Source organism: Boleophthalmus pectinirostris, unplaced genomic scaffold (genome assembly GCF_026225935.1).
Source record: "Boleophthalmus pectinirostris isolate CB_2022bp ecotype Guang Dong unplaced genomic scaffold, ASM2622593v1 HiC_scaffold_6, whole genome shotgun sequence".
Classification (NCBI taxonomy): domain Eukaryota; kingdom Metazoa; phylum Chordata; class Actinopteri; order Gobiiformes; family Gobiidae; genus Boleophthalmus; species Boleophthalmus pectinirostris.
In genome coordinates, this window is record NW_026571447.1 from 15,450,282 (window position 1) to 15,469,535 (window position 19,254).

General features: G+C 37.2%; 1 protein-coding gene across 3 annotated transcripts in view; it reads left to right on the plus strand.

The window, feature by feature from the left end:
* bcam (basal cell adhesion molecule (Lutheran blood group)) overlaps nucleotides 1–15,879 on the plus strand; it is an 84,320-nt gene extending 68,441 nt beyond the window's left edge. The window contains exons 4-16 of one of the 3 annotated variants that reach the window (XM_020940415.2): nucleotides 247–320; nucleotides 1,205–1,301; nucleotides 1,386–1,568; nucleotides 1,921–2,042; nucleotides 2,146–2,287; nucleotides 3,765–3,880; nucleotides 5,204–5,345; nucleotides 6,934–7,058; nucleotides 7,417–7,558; nucleotides 7,669–7,692; nucleotides 9,690–9,831; nucleotides 11,351–11,450; nucleotides 13,681–15,879. In XM_020940415.2, coding sequence (XP_020796074.1) covers nucleotides 247–320; nucleotides 1,205–1,301; nucleotides 1,386–1,568; nucleotides 1,921–2,042; nucleotides 2,146–2,287; nucleotides 3,765–3,880; nucleotides 5,204–5,345; nucleotides 6,934–7,058; nucleotides 7,417–7,558; nucleotides 7,669–7,692; nucleotides 9,690–9,831; nucleotides 11,351–11,450; nucleotides 13,681–13,683 — 1,412 coding nt within the window. In that variant the 3' untranslated portion in view covers nucleotides 13,684–15,879. The remainder of the gene's footprint in view (nucleotides 1–246; nucleotides 321–1,204; nucleotides 1,302–1,385; nucleotides 1,569–1,920; nucleotides 2,043–2,145; nucleotides 2,288–3,764; nucleotides 3,881–5,203; nucleotides 5,346–6,933; nucleotides 7,059–7,416; nucleotides 7,559–7,668; nucleotides 7,693–9,689; nucleotides 9,832–11,350; nucleotides 11,451–13,680) is intronic. The other 2 variants (XM_055164007.1, XM_020940416.2) reach the window with 2 other exon arrangements.
* Nucleotides 15,880–19,254: the final 3,375 nt, after the last annotated feature.

Here is a 19,254-nt window from a genome sequence, read left to right on the forward strand (position 1 = left end):
CATTTGAACAAGTGGAAGAAAAACAACTGGACACTTGGTGGAGCTTGTGTGTGATCCTGTGGGCTAGGGAGGAGTGTTTTTGTGACTTGACCCTTACCAGCTCCAGGAGAACAGGTCATGCAGGGAGGCAGGATATTTCCCCCCCAGTTTAATTAATAAGGTCACACAGCTGGAGCTTTATGTGATGAACTGTGGGTTTTGAAAATAAAAGAATCTCCTTAACAACACTTCCTTTTTCTCTTATAGTTGCCCCTGAGAAACCGGAACTGACCAAACCCTCCAGCCAAGCCATTTATGTGGACCAGGCCTCAAGCTCCGAGGTCAGAATAATATTGTTATATAATTTGCTAAATTTAATTAGACATGTAAAATCTATTAAAGTATAGATTCTTTTGTCTATTTTATCCTCTTTTCGGGACTGCATTTTTATTTTTACACCTAAATTCTAACCATTTCTAAAGATTTATGCCAGAAAATCACCAAAAATCATTACAGAAAAAACTGTGCACTTACAGACATCACTTCACACCACAGTCCCATAACCAGTATTTCCATCTTTCAACTAAATATGACCAAATATTTTTTTAACAGTTTTAATATTTTAAGAATATTTGACGCAGTAACTTTGATTCACATTGTCTAATAAATCCCCATTTCCCTAGTATGTGACTAGCTTCATAAGATCAAGTGAATGATGACATTTATTTTGTGATTTTCCCACATTGTGACCTGAATAATCATGACAAACGATTAAGCGCATCATCTTGATAACCTCAACTGGGTCAAATGCAGTGGGCAAATACCCCTACGAGGACAATGTACCAAAGTGTCGCCTTAGCAACCAGCAAACTCAGTAATTATGTACAGTCAGTGTTGGGAAGTAACTGAATATATTTACTGAGAATACTATTTTTGAGTAATTGTATTCTGGTACAGTTACTTTTTCATTTGATGGCATTCGGAATACAGTTATTTTACTAAAATCAAAGGCATACATTAGTATTTGATCATCTAATTTAGGCTTCAAACTGCACAGTATTAGTGAGTAAGGGCATGTGTGATTTTTTTCATCTTCAGTGTGCGATAGGAAATGCTTTAAAAACTGTGAAACAAACATAAAGCTGTTTTAATACTGTTTTTTCAAATGAATGAATCAAAAACAAGTATTATATATTTAAATATGTTATTTTTTCTGACCTTACAGATTGGAAGATGTGTAACCAGGAACGGCCACCCTCAGCCCAGGATTATCTGGTTCAAAGATGACCAGCCACTTCCAGAGGTCAAAGACAGAGAGCAAAGTATGTCTTGATCCATCTCTCTGAATCAAATCTAAATAAAATAATTATTCGTTTTTATCTAACCTGAGTTCTGGTGGCCTACAGAGACCTACATGGTTCCCTCTGTGGTGAAGGAGTCATCAGGGCTGTTCACGCTCCACAGTAAGCTCTACATGAACCCCACAAAAGCAGACAAAGACTCAGAGTTCTACTGCATAGTGGAGTACAAGATGCCAGGAGGACAGGTCAAACAGAAGAAGTCTGACAGCACCAAAATCAACCTTAACTGTAAGTCACATTTCTTATATGTATCTACCGCATGCAATTAGAGTTTTAGAGTAGTAAAATGTGTGTATAATTTGTATATAATGTGTATTTCATTCAAATCTTTTGTATTGACTAGCTCACATAGTAGTTAGCAACATCAACAGCAAGGTCTATTAGATTAGATTATTCAGTTAACAAAATTATGATTATTCAGGTCACAATATAATCAATCATAAAGACTGAAAATTATAATTGTGACAATTCTAACTGATTCCTAACTGGACGACTGAGGAATTTCACAAACATTTATTATTATACCTTATCTTATTTCATAATTCATAACTTGATATAATTTCCATCCTTGTGTTACCAGATCCTTCAGAGAGCGCCACCTTCAGTCTCGTCAACACAGCTCCAGTCAAAGAGGGAGACACTGTCACTATGAAATGTGAGACAGATGGTAACCCACAGCCCGAGTTTGAGTTCACCAAAGATGTACGTCAGTATATACAAAATCATGATTACTGTATTTTTCTATAAGCTAGCATTATTCTTTTTTTTTTTTTTTTTTTTTTACATTGTCTTTTATCTCATTTAGGGTAAGTCTATCCCAGGAGAAAGCGGAATGCTGGTCCTGAAGTCTGTTAAGCGCACAGATGCTGGAGAATACCTCTGTACCGCTACAGACTTTGACAACTTGGAGGCTGACCTTAGTGGAAAAATCAGCCTGGCTGTTGCCTGTGAGTTACTTTAAATCTTGATAAGTTAAAGGTGTATTATATAACTTTTCTGATAGAGTTTACACCACCTGTTGTCACTATAGAGATGAATGTTCAACTGTATGACATTGTACTCATGCATTTAATGTCGCATTTATTTAATTACAGATGATTTCAATGCAAGTAGATACAAAAATAGGTGCTTTTACTGTGGGTGTTGTTACATCTCCACAGATCTGACCTGTAAAGGCCTTGTGGCAAACCTGATTGTCTTCATGGAGATATTCTAAATCTATTTAAAGGTCCTATATTACACAAAATTGATTCTTGTAACTGTTGTCTAGCAACATTCTAACATGGTCTAAAGCTCACCTTATCAAAAACATACCCATTTTGTTTCATTCACACATGTTCTGTTGGGATCATTTGTCTAGATCCCAAACCTCAAAATGCTCCTCCACCTTGTGATGTCATGAAGTGCTGGTTTTTCAAGCTAATCCCAAATTCAATGGAAACTGGCAATACCAGGGTTGAAATTATCCAAATGATTCTAGTGAAGGTGTGTGGAGTTTAAAAACACAGTTGAGCACTTCATGTATTACTACATGGCATCACAAGGTGGAACACAGTGTTTTCTGTTTGAGAGAAGAACTCTGTAGGGTTTTTGGGTTAAACATGTGTGAATAAAATAAAACGTAACTCCAGATATGTTTGTGATGAGGAAACAACATTATTACAGATCAAAAAATAGGATAATATAGGCCCTTTAAATCTTGATACTTGATACATTAAAGGTGTATTATGTAACTTTTCTGGCAAAGGGTACACCTCCTTCTGGTCACCATAGAGATAAATGTTCCACTGTATGACCTTATACTCATGCATTTATTTTATTGCATCGATTTAATTACAGACTATTTTAATGCAAATATATAAAAAAAATAATAAATAAAATTACTGTTAATGTAGTCACATTTCCACATATCTGATGCTGAACTTGGCCTGGTCACATCACCTACTTGCGTCCATGGAGATACATTACATTTTATATAACACTGTGGAACATTCCAGGCCAAGGCCAATAACATCTCCATGGATACTAGCGGGTTATGCTCCTTTTACTAGAAAAGTTTCACATTGTACTTGTAAAAACATGCTCTACCACAACAGAACAGTCTTCAGCTCCATGTCATTTATCAGAATAGAAAGAAGTCTGTTTTAATGGATTCCATGCAGCTGAGAGATATCCACTTCAATTTTGCACAGTCCATCTGTTTCTTTAATGTTATCCCAACTCCACTCCCTAATTTGATCATATCATTCAAATTAGGAGGGGAAAGAAATAGTGGAGAAAAAGCTTAGGAATCCAAATGAGCTTAACTTTACCCTGGGCTTAGTTGGAACATTCTGTCTCCCAAAACTTCAAATCCTCTTTTCTGTAGCGTCATACACCACATGCTATGACAGTATTACTTATCACATTTTCTTCTTTTGACAGACATCGACCCAGTTAGCGTGACCCCAACCGAACCCCAAGTGGTGATGTTCGGAGACAAAGTGGAATGGCAGTGCAAGACTAAAGGATCTGCCCCACACACAGTTCAATGGAAGAAGGTACAGCATGCTTTTCTTACCTCCATATGACCTTTTCCATATAAAGTCACAAAATACACAAAGAAGACATACTATAGCTACTGCTTTTACCATTTTTTTTAAAAAATGGTTCACCTCATCTCACTTTTGCATAGTTGGACATGACATATTCATAAGTCAACTTCAGAATTACATTTTGACTGTAGCTCAACTACAGTACCTAAACCAGTTTTCAGGCTAAAAACAATGCTGCCATAACAAATATATTCAGGTTGCAACTGTGAGGAGAATTGGCCTAAGAGAAGTAATAGAATATTTCATGGGGAAGAAAATTGAATTTTTATACAATGTGCACTATGCTGCTGCCAGAGCGAACTGATTTCCCAAATGGTGCAAAATCAATGTATTATTAAGAGTCCACTGAAAGGAAGATGCATTTTTAGTATATTTTATTTATTTATTATTCATTAATTACTTAATCATAAATATTGCATTTAGAGGCACAGTTAAAACATGTTATTTGTATGTGTATTCTTCTTGTTAGCATATAAATAGCTGCACATTATACAGTGAAGAGTTTGCATCCAGCTCAGACCAAGTTCTGTTGTTGTGTCTTTAGGCAAGAAACTTCACCTGCCTGAATGTGGTGTGTGTGTTTGAATGATTGGTGGTGGTCATAGGGACGGATGGGGCATATTGGCAGCCTTGCTTTCATTAGTCTAGCCCACTGCAGCTATGGTTACAGAAGTAGTTTAAATGTAATAATATGCCACCAGGTTATAGGTCAGATCTTTGGAGGGGCAATCCCACTCACAGTATGGGATGCACATTTTGTAAGGTACTTTTGAGCCATGAAACCACACTACACTGACAAGTTCTGTGCAAGACCGTGGAACGCATAAGTAAACCTGCCCATTTGTACAGAGCCTATTTTACAGTGTTGTGTTGTCTTACATGACTCTTGCAGACTTGTGTTGTTACGATGTTGTTGCCTCAGTTTGTGTATCTACAGTAGTGCAATGTCTCCCAAGCCTTGTGCACAGACAGCTGTTTGCTCTGAGAAAGAGATCATTCCTGTGAGAAGCAGAGGAGGAGAATAGGGAGAGACAGTTTATCATGTTGGACAGACTTTGATTTGTTTTCTTGGCAGTTTGGGAATAAGGAGTGAGAGCAAGTGTTGTTTTTATTTTCATTTCAGCTTTCCACCATTCCACAATTGAATAATTATTTGAATACTTCTACAGTGTGTTGAAATAAAAATCAGACTTGCTTGTAAAAACATTTTTCAACTGATTAAATGTAATATTTACATTTCCGCATCAGCTTTCTTTTTTCTCTGTCCAGGGCTCCGAGGTGCTCTCTCAGGATGGCACTCTGTCCATCCAGGAGGTTTCTTATGAAAAAGCAGGACAGTACATGTGTGTGGGAGCTGTGCCCTCTGTCCCTGGACTGGAGAGCCATGCTACTGTCAACCTCACTGTCAAAGGTACTAAAACAACTGCCCAGTCTATTTTACTTAGGTTGCACTCATGATAATACCAAAATATTTGAGAATTGTATTATTTTAGATAGAGTCTATGTAACTCTGTGAGGGCTAACAGTTTTTTACGGTGACCAGACATCCCTGGGACAGACCCAGTTTTGAGTCCTGTGTCCCCTGTCCCATCAGATTTATACAAAACCAGTGATTTGTCCCCTGATTTCTTTTATACAAGCAATGTCCCAGGTGTCCCTATTGTTTGTTTTTTTTTTACCAATTTTATCTAAACCAGGTCTAAACCAGAACTAAACTAAGATTAAACCAGGACTACATCAACTCTAAACCAGGACTAAACCAGGACTATCACAATTTTTTGACTAATCTGATGAGGAGCATAAATTGTCATTTGTTTTGCCAAAATACAGAAATCTGTGTTTGCGAATGAAAATAAAGCAAAAAATGCAGCGTCGTAAGTCCCTCAGATTATGACTAATGCGAAAATGCACAATGTTACACTCTCTTTGACAATTTTATTTATACTAACCATCCCAACCCGGGTGTGATCCAGTTTATAAGTCTGAAAATCTTAAAGCTGTCAGTCACTTTTATTAAACATAAAATAAACAATGTATTAAAATTCGAATTAATTAAAATAATGACTACCCAGTTGTTTTTATATACAGAATGCTTCAGTTTGTTTGTCAGGCATTGTTTATGCTTCATTTATTATGCCTCAAAATTAGCATTAGCGTTAGCATTGATACACAAACATCTCTAGGCTGAAGTATTAATTTTACTTGTGTAGTTTTTAACATATTGTCAGTGACATCTACCCACAGGTCCCTGTCACTGCCTTATCTTTAAATATTTATTCATTTTAGCATGACTCTGCAAAAATCCTATAGAGATAAAATTGGACAGAAAGTAGTGATGCTAACAGTGAAGCTGCAGGAACTCATTGTGCACAGAGCATATAGCATCGCTCCTCAAAATGTGGTACGTGTACATTTGGTGGTACACAAATTGCATCAGGGGGTGGTATACCTGTGAGAGTTTGCCTCTTCATTTTGACTATTTATTTATTTTAGACAGATATCTGTTTAACATTTTAGTTCATTTTGGGGGGCTAATTATTGTTTAGCACTACCTCATGCATGGTTAAATTTTAATCTTGGTTCAGTGTAATTTCAGACTTTTACAAACATTCTGTAAGGTAGTACTTTGCATGAAAAGTTTGAGAACAGCTGCTTTATAGAGGGGAACAATTATCATATTCATTATTTAAAAACTTATTCCAGTTTTTGGTTCATGCAAATAGAACGAGCTTACAGAAATACTAACCACAAACTGGGTCAAAACATTTTAGCATTTATAAGATTGTACCATTATTCTAGCCTGAATTCCCACTTCAGTTTTGAGAAAGGGACAGTTTATAGTCTTTGGAGGTCACATGAACCCAACCTATATGGGCGTGTTAGACCATAGGAAGGAAGTTTTATAGTTGGTGGAAGCGTCTGTTAGCTGCTGCTGCTTCCTAGATTATTGACTCCACAACACAATGAAGATTTTTTCCTAAACTTTATTTGATCTCCAGGAAAGCCAATGATTGAGACACCCGGCATTGGAGAGGTTGCTAAGGAAGGAGACATGGTGACTCTTAAGTGTGCTTCCTACGGCTTTCCAGCACCGCAGTTCACCTGGAAGCCTGCAGGAAAAGAGGTACGCCCAATGGAAATGTTGGAAATCTCAGCAGGACGAAACTCCTAATTTCCTCCAACAATCACACTGCAAATAGAACTACTAAACTAGGAAGTGCCTGAAGGACTAAAGAAAATAGTAAGGATAGTGAAAGGGAAGTGTGATTGATTTACCAAGTATCCATACTTCAAACTCTGTCCCTTCAGCCAGATGTTTGAGAAGTTGTATCGTCCAGTGAAGGCAGCTCGCACTCAGCTTTTGACTTTTTTTAAACACATTCACGTGTTTTAGGATTGCTTTGTGTTTTGGGAAAGTCCTGCTATCTGCTAAGATTTATTTTTTACTTTTTTACTAAACTATATAATGTATCTCTTTGCAGTCTGTAATGGTGGAAGGCAACAAAGTGGTGAGCTCCGTGACACTGAAGGCCACTCCCGAAATCATGAAGTCCGGCGTTTCCTGCGAAGTCAATAATGAACATGGCAAAGATCAAAAGATGATCGCAGTAGCCCTAAAAAGAGGTAACTGCGTAACGTGACTAACTTTCTCTTCCTCCTCCTTTTCTTCCTCCTATTACTTTTCTAATCCTTTCTTCCTCTAAAACCACCTCTCCTCCTTTCTTCTCTTGCAGCAGCTAACAACAACGCCGACAGAGGTAGAGCCTTCTCCCTCCTCCTCCTCTCCTCCCTCCTTATCTCAGGACTTTTTATTGCACAGTCCCTGTAAATTAGACCCCCCCTCCCACCATTACAAGGCCCCACACACACACACAACACACACACAACACACATGCATACACACATTTACTTACATGTACACGCAAACACTCCCCAGCTGTACTGTATTCTTGTATATTTGCCCTCTTGCTACCGAACACTGTGGATATTGTATATTGTTATTCTTTTCTCTTGTCACCTTTGTATGATGTCTGTCTGATATTTTGTGGATGCTACTAAAATTTTTGTGGCCCCGCGGGGACAATAAAAATTCTATTCTATTCTATAACCCTCTTTTTCCTCTCTGTGCTTCTTTACTTGGTCAGTGCGGTTACATGCAAAACCAAAAAAATAGTCCTTGTTTCATTGTTGTCCATTGAATTATGTTTTAGCACTGAAGAAGGGAATTATAGGGACATACCTCAGTATTGCTAATTTAGTTAATAAAATTATCTGCTACAATTTTTTTGACTGAAGACATATAAAGGCCTATGGTGTTATAGCTAAGTTATTATGCATTTTTAAATACATTTTTCTTGTTTTTATGTAAAATAATAATAATAAAAAAAAAAAAAACACCTTAAAACTTAATGTATGTCAGTTAATCAAGACAAGCTTTTGTGGCTAGGTTTAGACTCAGATTCTTAATAATTATCTGTGCATGTAAGCTCTGGAAAAGTGAAATTATTATTATTACGTAATTTTTTTTCAATTTTAGCAGCATAGGCTAATTGCATGTAAGCGCTCTGACTGCCTCCTATCATGTCACTTCTGTACCTTGTTTTATGTTGTTTCACTGCTTTGTTGTGTGTTCGGTTTTATGTGCATTCACTTGTGGAATTGGCTGTGCGTGTATGTTGGCCTACGTGTGTAACCATGGCTTTGTGATGCTTTGGGACTGAGAAACTCTCTTTTTCTTTATAAGTGCTGCTCTCTGGAAACCCTGTGCTTAAGTCAGGTCTGTATGGCTAACCCTTTGTTTTGGTGTAAACTAGTTTGTGTGTGCGTGTGTGTGTAGAGATGTCCGCGTCACACACACATAGGTCAGTGCATTTGTGTTTACAGAGCTAGCGTGTGCCAAAGCTTGTATTACCGTAGCTATGAGGACAGGCCGAATACTGTTCAATTACATTAGATGATCATAGTTCAACCTTTAGGTTTATTTCACATTGCCTTATTCATTCACTTTTGAATCTTTCGAGGAGGTGTCTTGCCCAAGAGCATACCAACTGTATGACCGGTTCAGAGCGAGATTTAAACCAACAACTTTGTGGAGATAAGATCAACACGTTTCGCTGCTGGCCCCTGAACATTTTTGATAAATTGCATGCTAAAATTTACCTTATCTTTTAAGGTAAATTTTTGAAACACAAAAAGTGAAATGTGAAGGAAACATTTTATTTCTATGTTTAGCAACACGACATTTCCAAAATTAAAAGAACATAATATAATAATGTATTTTATAGTTTGCCCCTAATGATGGCCTGTTCACATAAGTACAGTAATACGAGCACAGGTGGGCGGTGAGTATGTCTTGTTCTCTAGCTTGTTCTTAGCGCTGTTTTGTATGTTACTATGCTATGGTGTAGGCCCTCTTCCTGGGTCCCATCGCATTTCAAGTCATTGCATTAAAGTAGACTAACCCTGCATCCCAACCCCTGCCCTCTTGCCCCTCCTCCTCCTCCTTCCAACCCTGCTTTTTACCTCCGCCTCATTTTTACCCCCCAACCAATCAAATCATCCCATGACTTCCTTTTCCAATTTTACACCAATCAACCCCCCCACATGATGATTACTCTCAATCCGAATCCACTTCACCTCCCTCCCCGTACCTCCTCTCGATGATCACCCCCCCCACCATGGCTCCTTCCGCCCTCCTCCTTCTCCCTCCTCCCTTCCTCCCATGTGTCCACCCATCCATTATGTGGCGCTGTAGCCGACGCGCAGCAGGGAGGCTCCAGCTCGGTGGTGATCGCGGTGGTGGTGTGTGTCCTGCTGCTGCTGCTGCTCGTGGCCCTCATCTACTTCCTCAACAAGAAGGACAAGCTCCCCTGTGGCAAGAAGGACAAGAAGGAAATGTGAGTAGAGATAGTTTATAAAGATGTGGTACCTTCATGTCAAAATACAACTAGACTGCAGCCCTGTGCCCATTGACCGCAGCAATGATACAGATTTAATAGGGATGTAACAATATCCAAATCTCTCAGTATGATATTTTCATGATATGCAACTGACAGTATGATATTTACTGCGATATTTTGGAGAGGCTGATATAATTGTAGATAGGACACTTTTTTGCTTTTAAAATACCCTGACAAGAATTTGGTGTGAGTTATTACTGTCATAATCTTAAGAATTCAAGTAAAAAAACATATCTCTTCATGTTGTCTGCACTGAAATGAATCATGGGATATGTAGTTCCTGATATTTATTAGCTATTGCTACTATAAAAAAATGCATTTAAGCAAAGGAACTTGAAATTCGATATATTGTAACAGCCCACGGAATTACTGTGAGATGTTTGACGATGCGATATCAATATTTCGGTTATTGTTACATCGCCAAAATATTTAACTATCATTGTCCCCATTTTAAGTTATGATCATGCATTTCTTATTTAAACATTCATGCAAGCAATTTCTTAAGATTATTATTATTCAGTTATTATGGCTACTTTACAGCTGAAATATTGTAGTTCGTACGTATGTGTTGTTATCAATGACTTAGCTTTAATTAAAGGCGCTGTACATTATTTTTACTGTCTCTAAAATGTGCAAATAGAACTAGATCATTTTAAATGGTTTGCAGTGCTTACCTTACCTTTCCAAATGGCATAATGCACTACAAGTGTTTTTCACATGACCTGCAAACAACTAGCTTACTAACTTTCACTTCCTGATCTTTGGATGATAAAACGCTTTCTAATCAGATGCACACAGCACTCATTGGACATATTTTGAATTCAATAGCTGCTTATACAATATTTTTGTACTGGGCAAGACACATTTTGCTCAAATATATAAGAAAAATTGTCCTTTAAGCGATTGCATCAATATTTCACACTGTGTTACAATCTGCAGTCAATTTTCTATTAATTCATCGGTGAAAAGTCATCCATACATATTATGCATGCATTTATCTGGTTCTGAAATAATTATATGAGATTTTATGCATAACCAAACCAATCTCAGAAGACTCAATACTGAATCAACATTTGCGTTAAGAAAAATAACATGAGGTCAAAGTGCATATTGTATTTCTGTGATTTTCTAATTCAGTTTTATATTTATTGCAATGAATGTCTTTTCTCATGCACCGCTCTTGTAATTATTTATGTATGAATCATTACTACGGGTGGTTCTACTTGTGGTTCCATATTTAATTTATTCCACTGAGTGTAGTCAAGAAAAGCTGACCACTGACTCTAAGTATTATTTAATATTCAACATAAACATTGTAAACACTGTAACATCCATTTGTGGTAATTTTTCTCTCACTGGGCTCTGTATCCTTGGAGCAGAGAGAGGGCCAGACTCCACACTGATAAATATTTGATAGAGTCTTTGTTCATGCTGTATTATCCCCTGCTGTTTGTAGGGCCAGTGGAGAGGTCAACAATGACATCGTAGTGGAGATGAAGACAGAGAAGGCCAATGAAGAGTCAGGTCTACTCAAAAAGAGACCGTCCACTGAGCAGGTATGAGTGGGGGTCAGCTCCTGTATGATGATGTTGTATTTTCAAATGGGCGAAAGAGGCACGCATGTTTTGAGTCATCTTAATTTTCCTGTATTCAAGAATCGGCACCTAATATCTCATTGGGGGTTTGTCAGTTTTCCAGCCAAGAAGTCAGCAAACTTGTTTCTTTTCTTAAATCACTTCAATCAGTATTGTGATTTAAAAATAACATAATGAAAAACTAGATTATAACTATATATAGAGAGATTACAACTATGTAGCAGACAAACACAATATAGGCCTATAGAATGTCATGTCATCTGAAAATCAGCAATTAACGATAAGATCTATCCATTCACACCTTTATTATGTTCATTTTCTGTTTGACTTTGAACACGTCAAGGCTAGTCTGTGTGTCGGAAATTGCTTTCTGAAAATATATTGCAGTAATCATGGGCTTACTAAGAATGACTGGCAAGAAATAGTGTCTGTTCATTGCTCTTATTAAAACAAGAAGCTTTTAATCACAGCTGTCTCAAGAATGTCCAAAAATCAAGAAGTTGGCAGCAAATCAAGAAAGCATTTAAAGCTACCATCTGTATTTAGATTGGCCAACCTGTCCCTGTTGCATTCTCACGTAACACAACTAGACACTATCTAGGCTATTGCTGGGAACAGGCTTCACATTGGCCATCCACTGGTAAAAAAAAAATTATTACTATTAAGTTACAGATGGTAGCTTTAAAGGTCCTAAATTATGCAAAATTGATTCTTACGAGCTTTAAGCCATGTTAGAACATTGTTTTCTCCTCCAAGCTCAAAATGCTCTGTTTCACCTTGTGATGTCATGAAGCAGTAGTTTTCAAGTTCACAGCTACTTTTACCTTTAGTTCTGCAGAGATGGGCAATTCCTGGACTGAAATTGTCCAAATGATTCTAATGAAGGTGTACTGACTTTAAAAACACAGTGGAGCACTTCCTGACATCACAAGTGTTTTCCTTTTAAGAGTCTAAATATGCAGGATTTGTGTGTTAAACATGTGTGAATGAAACAAAACACAACTCCAGGTATGTTTTTGATGAGGAAACAACATTACAACATACGGTTATATCAAAAAATTGCGTAATATGGGACATTTAAGATGAGTAATAGTAACAGAGACCACTTTTTTCAGCTTGAAGCAGACACAATTGTTTCCAAGTGTTTTATTGAATGCAAAAGTGAGAGACCTGAAGAGTAAATATAGTTTGAGAAGACCTGATGATGTATAAACAGCACACAAAGAAATATCCAGGGACCACCCTAGTTGTTTCTATGATTTGTGGATGCTCTCTAGCATTAACAAGCATTAAACCAGATGTTATATTAATCCACATTCCACCCAGTACAGTTAAAGACATATAAAAATGGTTTAGTTGTAGTGTGTGTCTTCTTTTACTTTTTGAGCAATGGTCATGTCGACATTTTCAGGTCAAACATAAATCACACAGCTTCTTCAAAGACACCAGTTCTCTTTCTGAGTTTGCACTGAGCTCTTAGTTCAAAGTGAGAAGCAGAAGAGACTAGTCAGAAATGCTATGGTATAACTCACTATGTTTTTGACACGCACATGAAAGACTGAGTGTAAGAGAGGCTTGTTTTGTGTGATTTGTGATTCTTCTGTCAGCGTTCTGTGACATTGCAGTCTATGTATATGTATTTCTTCTTTGATATAGATGTAACAAGAAGTGTAGATGTCATTTTGTGTTTGTTGTTGTTCCTCTGAAGTCAGTCGTTATCAAAATACATACATTTTATAGTTATAAGAAAATAATGTTTAGTGTAAAGTAAAGGTAAAAAACAAACTTTGTTGAGCAATGGCCTTTTCACAATGGAAAAGATGTAGTACTCAGATTTGGTATTTAAAGTTACTACATTGAAGTTCAAGGTTAAATAGCTTGATGAGTTTTGTGGCTATGGTTTTGGCATCCTATCCTACAATGATAAAAATAAGTACATAAATAAATAAATTAAATTAAATATTCTTGGAGACATTACGGCACTTTGAATTTAATCCACAAAATAATGCATACAATTTTTATCTCCAAATGCCTTAATCTGACTAAACCACAAACATTTTTTTATTTTTTTTGTACAAGTTCTGGTCTTACCTCAGTCTAGAATGTAAAAAGTTACACATTATTACACATCATTATTTCCATTTTGTCAATATGAAACACTAAAACCCAGTCTCCACTTTCTCTCAAACAGTGATGAATTGGGACATTGAACGTGACTAGCAGAGGGATGAAGGGAACGCGGAGACAGCTACGAAGAGGCGATTTTTTTTTTCACTCGAGGAGAACCAGGGGATGGCAAAAGGTGGAACACTGGACCAGACTACTTTTTGCTCATACAAACTTTGGAACTTTCACGATATAGTTTGCATAGTATGCGTCAAACCTGGACTAGATCTGCTAAATGGATTTTTTTTTACTTTCCTTTTCCAAAATTCTAATCTACTCCAGGTTTGAGAAGATAGTGCAGCCACACGGATCATAACCACTGCTTTGTTTTGATTTGAGAGATGACTGAATGTTTATCACTTATGCTTCTATGGAATCTGCACTTACTGTAAAATGTCTGTTCTGTACATACACAAGGCATGTTTTAGGGAGAAAAATCACTGGTTGCCTTTTTGTTTAATGTCCAAAAACAAACATAATCTAATTTCCAAATGCTTGACATCTGTGTTTTTTCCCCTAGTTTTTATTTACCATTTTCCCATCCTTAACTCCATTGTTGTTCCTTCCAAAATGTCCCACATTGAAAGCACAGCCAAAAATTGAACTAGCTACAAGTTGTACATGATTTTTTTTTTGCCATTTTGTATATTGTGTTACATTGTTTGTCAAATTAATATGGTCCTTCTTATTGAACACTGTGCATGACTCAAGGCCCATTTGCATTTGGTATGTTTCAAATTGGGTTGACACAAATTGGTAACCACAACATTTTTTTTTTCATAATAATGTGTACCTTTCTTAGCAGTGTTCTTCATTTAGGGCTACTACTACTATGTATCATTGTCAAATTGGTTATATCAAGGCCCATCCATAGACTTAAGTGGCTCACTAGCTGTCTTCTAAATAGGAAGTAAGCACTGACACATATAACTGCAAACTCGATGAGCTTCATTTGACTGGAACCAAATTCTATGGTTGATGTCCCACTCCCTTAACCCGCTTTTTACACAGTCTGTGGGCCTGTTCAGTAAGTACTGGCTTACATAAAACCAGGCTCTTTTAAGACTAATTTGAATTTAATATAGAGAGATCGACGTCTTTTGTGCGTGTCTCCTGCAGAAAGAGCCACCGTCCTGTCTTGTACCATGCCAGTGTCTTGTAGGATTTCAACATTTTCTGGCTCTCCCAGGGGGCAGGGCTAGTTGTATCGATCAGATATGAGTGGATGTTCAGCTACTGAAGTTTGAGCCACTTTTCACTTACGCACTCAGCTCCTTTTAACACATATGGGTCATTAAGACAAATCTAACTCACTAATGTTAGTTTAGCACCATAACCATAGACTGTATAAAAGAAGTAGACTAAGCAAGTGTGACGTCACCCATAGTGTTCAGCACCGCTCAAATGAGGCGAACGGTTACAGGAGCAAATCAGGAGCCAGGCTTTATGTTATGATTAAGATTTTTTTGACGGACAAAATAGCAAAAAAAAAACAAAACTCAAGATCATGTAGAGTGGGTTAATACGAACATTTTAAACCAAAATGACAATTCTCACAGCAGCAATTACAGAGAGAGGGGCCAAAAGATCCTAATGTAAGTCAAGTCCTGTTGAACTTCCTATTTGGCATGCGGCGGCTAGCGTGTTAGCTATGTCCACTCATATATACGCTCTATGATCAGAACTTATTTTATCACATGGTGATAAAGGTTTTAGTGCGCTGACAACATCGCTAGCTAGCGTTGCAACTTTATGGTAACCGCGCAGAGAGCGGTTTCTGCTCTCAGGTTGCACTTGTGTTGATAAATAAATAATCCGTCTGTTGACAAAATGTAAAAGAATTTTGCATTTTGTGTGTAGCTTGTAGCATTAGAAACCATTCCATACCAACCCAATTTGTATCACTCCAATCGCAAAATGTTTTTTGGTCACTCAAGCTCGGACTGTATACGGGATACTGTTTCTGCCATTACTGTTACAAGCACAGCACAAGAGAATCCAATTATTGATCATTTTACAAATCATTGCTTTTTGATTAGTTTTAGAGCCAGGCAACAGTGTATGCATTTTGTAATTGGTTTGTAATAAGAGAGTTACAACATGATGGTACGTATGTTTTTCTACACTGTTAACAGGCCAGTGGGTATGTTCAAGTGAATGTGGCCTTTAAATTATGTTGTACACTGGAACGTATTTTTTATTATTAAACTTCTCTCTTCCGAAATTGTGTATTGCTGCCATAATGACTGTTAGTAAACCTGTGAAAATTAGCAGGTGACAATAGAAATTTATGTTTTGTATATGATATTGTGGTTTGTCATTTTTTCTAGAAAGGGGATTAATCATTTTGGAACTACTGACATTTTAATTTTTCATTTTTTTCCAGAGGATTTTGATGGTAAATTTCGGTTTCTTCTTTTGTATGCGATATCCTCAGTGCTTTCCTTCTGTTTTTACTGGATGCTGTACATTTTGTGGTACTTTGTTGTGACCTCTGGTGTCTTGATGTATCTTTATCATGTTTTTGTTCCAACTGTGTAGAATTTATAATGAAAAACCCAAGAAAACCAATCACACACTAAAACGCATTGTGTCTTATTAAGTTCAAAGTTCACTAGAATTGTATAAACTATTATTTTCCTGCATTTTTTAGTTGTGAACAGTTGCCTATGCGTTTTAGATTACCTCACAAACTATTAAATGGTTACCTTTTAGAATTCATGCCCAAGGGTATGGCAGTATGTATTTTCTCTGGGATTATAGGGCCAATACCTGATTTTGAACCATGAGTCCAAGGGCGTAGGTTTGGTCTCAGCTTTGGTGGGGACATTATCAGCAACCCAAGACAGGTGAAAATAAGTGACAGGTAGTTTCATTTTTCAGTTCTCAAAATGTACAGTTTGTGTCCATTGCCCTTCTAAGATCATTCCTTACCGGATAACCGCGATGTAGAAGTTTGTTGCAGATTTCCCTTTGCTTGTTGGTGATGAGATATTTGTGAGGTAATGTCCAAAAATGTTTCCATGGAATATTGTCACTAGAGTCGGGCTGCTAACGAGTACGAGTAGGACTCCGTTTGAGAGGTTCCCTTGTGGCGATAGTCACTCTTTTTGCGCGGCGACTCATTATAAGGCAAGTTTACTTGCAGATGAAGCCAAGTAAGTTCCTTTTGAAAAGTTTTTCAAAGTTTGGTGCAGCATCTTCACTCACACCTGCTCAAGTCCCCATCGTCGGGTGCTGGCCCTGTCCTGACACTTCCTCAGTTTAGGCTCATGTCACCACTAATGACATCACTCTGTTGCAGCCAATGAAAAGGCCATGGGTGATGTGTAATAAACAAAATGTGAACAAAAACGTGTTAAATTAATACTACTGAGTTTGGGAAAATATATTTATATTATTTTTATACTTTATATTTTTGTTTATTAAAATAAAATGGCAAATATTGGTAGGGACTATTTTGTATTCTCCAGATATTGGCTGTGACATGTCCCCACCATCTCTATGCAAACCTACGCCCTTGCATGAGTCAGGAACATGTTTTAATTTGAAGTGTTAAATAGCCTACATTGTTTTCGGCGAATATTGCATTTTTGAAACAGTAAGAGGTAACATCTAAATGGTCATTTGATAGAAGTGCACTGCTTTATTTATTTATTTGTGTGTTTGTTTGTTTGTTCAGTTTTAAAATTCATAAAGTAGAGGGCTTAGTTGGAGAGAAAAAATGATTTTATAAGCAGGGGTTCAAAATTGCACCGTTTTGCAAGTAAACACAATTATCTTTCTCTTCTTTATTTATACAGTGTTTTTCCACCTGGAGCGAAATTTCACAAACCAGTCTAAACTCATTCCCTGATTGCTAAAATAATGTTTTGGTATCACATGAATATTTAAATCCAGTGTACATTTGAAAAAGGATCTTCCAGATTTCATCAAAAGTGAAATAACATCTCTCATCGCTTTCTTTATTTTCCCCCACACATTCACAGCAATGACATCTGAATTGATTAGCCTATTGGTTTAATCTCTGATGTGATATAAATGGCTCAATGTAAATGATGGCTGGGGCTGATTGATGCTGTGATTGGCTGTGACAGAAATATAGAGGAAGCTGGCGTTTTGCATCAATAAGAGCTTATAAAGGACCGTGAGGCACTATCCTGTCTGCTGGCTTTCATGTTTACAGATGAAGCTGTCAATCATGAGCTAGTGTGTGTCTCTCTGCATACATTAGCAGGCATTTCCCCTGCAGCCTCCCTCACTGTGATTGGCTTATTACCGTACGGTCTATATCAGAAAGAACTGACCTGGACTCCAAGGAAATCTGCAAATTCAAATCAGTAAATGAGTTTTACATAAGTAATGGAAGTGATTTTGTAGAACTATATGTGTACATTTACATTGTGGTTAAAGGGAGAGATTGTATGGGGGCATAAGGTTACGGTGGGTTAGGTTTAGGCACAGTTAATTAAACAGTTAATACAATCAGCATGCAATCAGTCAGGTTATGGTTACGGTGGGTTAGGTTCAGTGTTGGGGAGTAACAGATTACTTGTACTGGGATTACGTAATCAGAGTACAAATGATGAGTAACTGTATTCAGTTACAGTTACTGTTTCAGTGAGTGGTAATTAGATTACAGTTACTTTGTTGAAATAAATGGATTACAGGGTGGTATTTTCCTGTTTTCACATTTTGGGCTAAACCAGGACTAAAACTAGGACTAAACCAGGTCTAAACCAGGACTAAACCAGGTCTAAAAGCAGGACTAAAGCAGGACTAATCTAAGACTAAACTAGGACTAAAACCAGGACTAAACCAAGACTAAAAGCAGGACTAAACCAGGTCTAAAAGCAGGACTAAAGCAGGACTAAACTAGGACTAAAACCAGGTCTAAAAGCAGGACTAAACTAGGACTAAAACCAGGACTAAACCAGGTCTAAAAGCAGGACTAAAGCAGGACTAATCTAAGACTAAACTAGGACTAAAACCAGGACTAAACCAAGACTAAAAGCAGGACTAAACCAGGTCTAAAAGCAGGACTAAAGCAGGACTAAACTAGGACTAAAACCAGGACGACTAAAACCAAGTCTAAAACTAGATCTAAAACCAAGACTAAACCAGGTCTAAAACCAGGTCTAAAACCAGGATTAAATGAGGACTAAAAGCAGGACTAAAGCAGGACTAATCTAAGATTAAACCAGGATTAAACCAGGACTAAACAATATGACACTAACAGTAGGTGGACATAATTGAAGGCAGCAGTGATCTCATATAAAAATCATTTCTCTATCAGGATGTGTTTGCTACATTCATGTCGTTTTAAAAAGCATGACAATATCAAGTAATCCAAAGTATTCAGATTACATTACTCACTTTAAGTAATTTAATGGATTACGTTACAAACTACATTTTGGGGTATGTAATCTGTAATCTGCAGGGGAATACATTTTAAAAGGAACCTTCCCAACACTGGTTAGGTTTAGGAAGTTAATGTGGCAGAACTGTATTGGCCATTGGGGGGAAAAAATAACACATATTGAAAATTGATAATGGTTTGGGGGAAATATCAAATTTTCCAGACTTCCATTGTAATTTG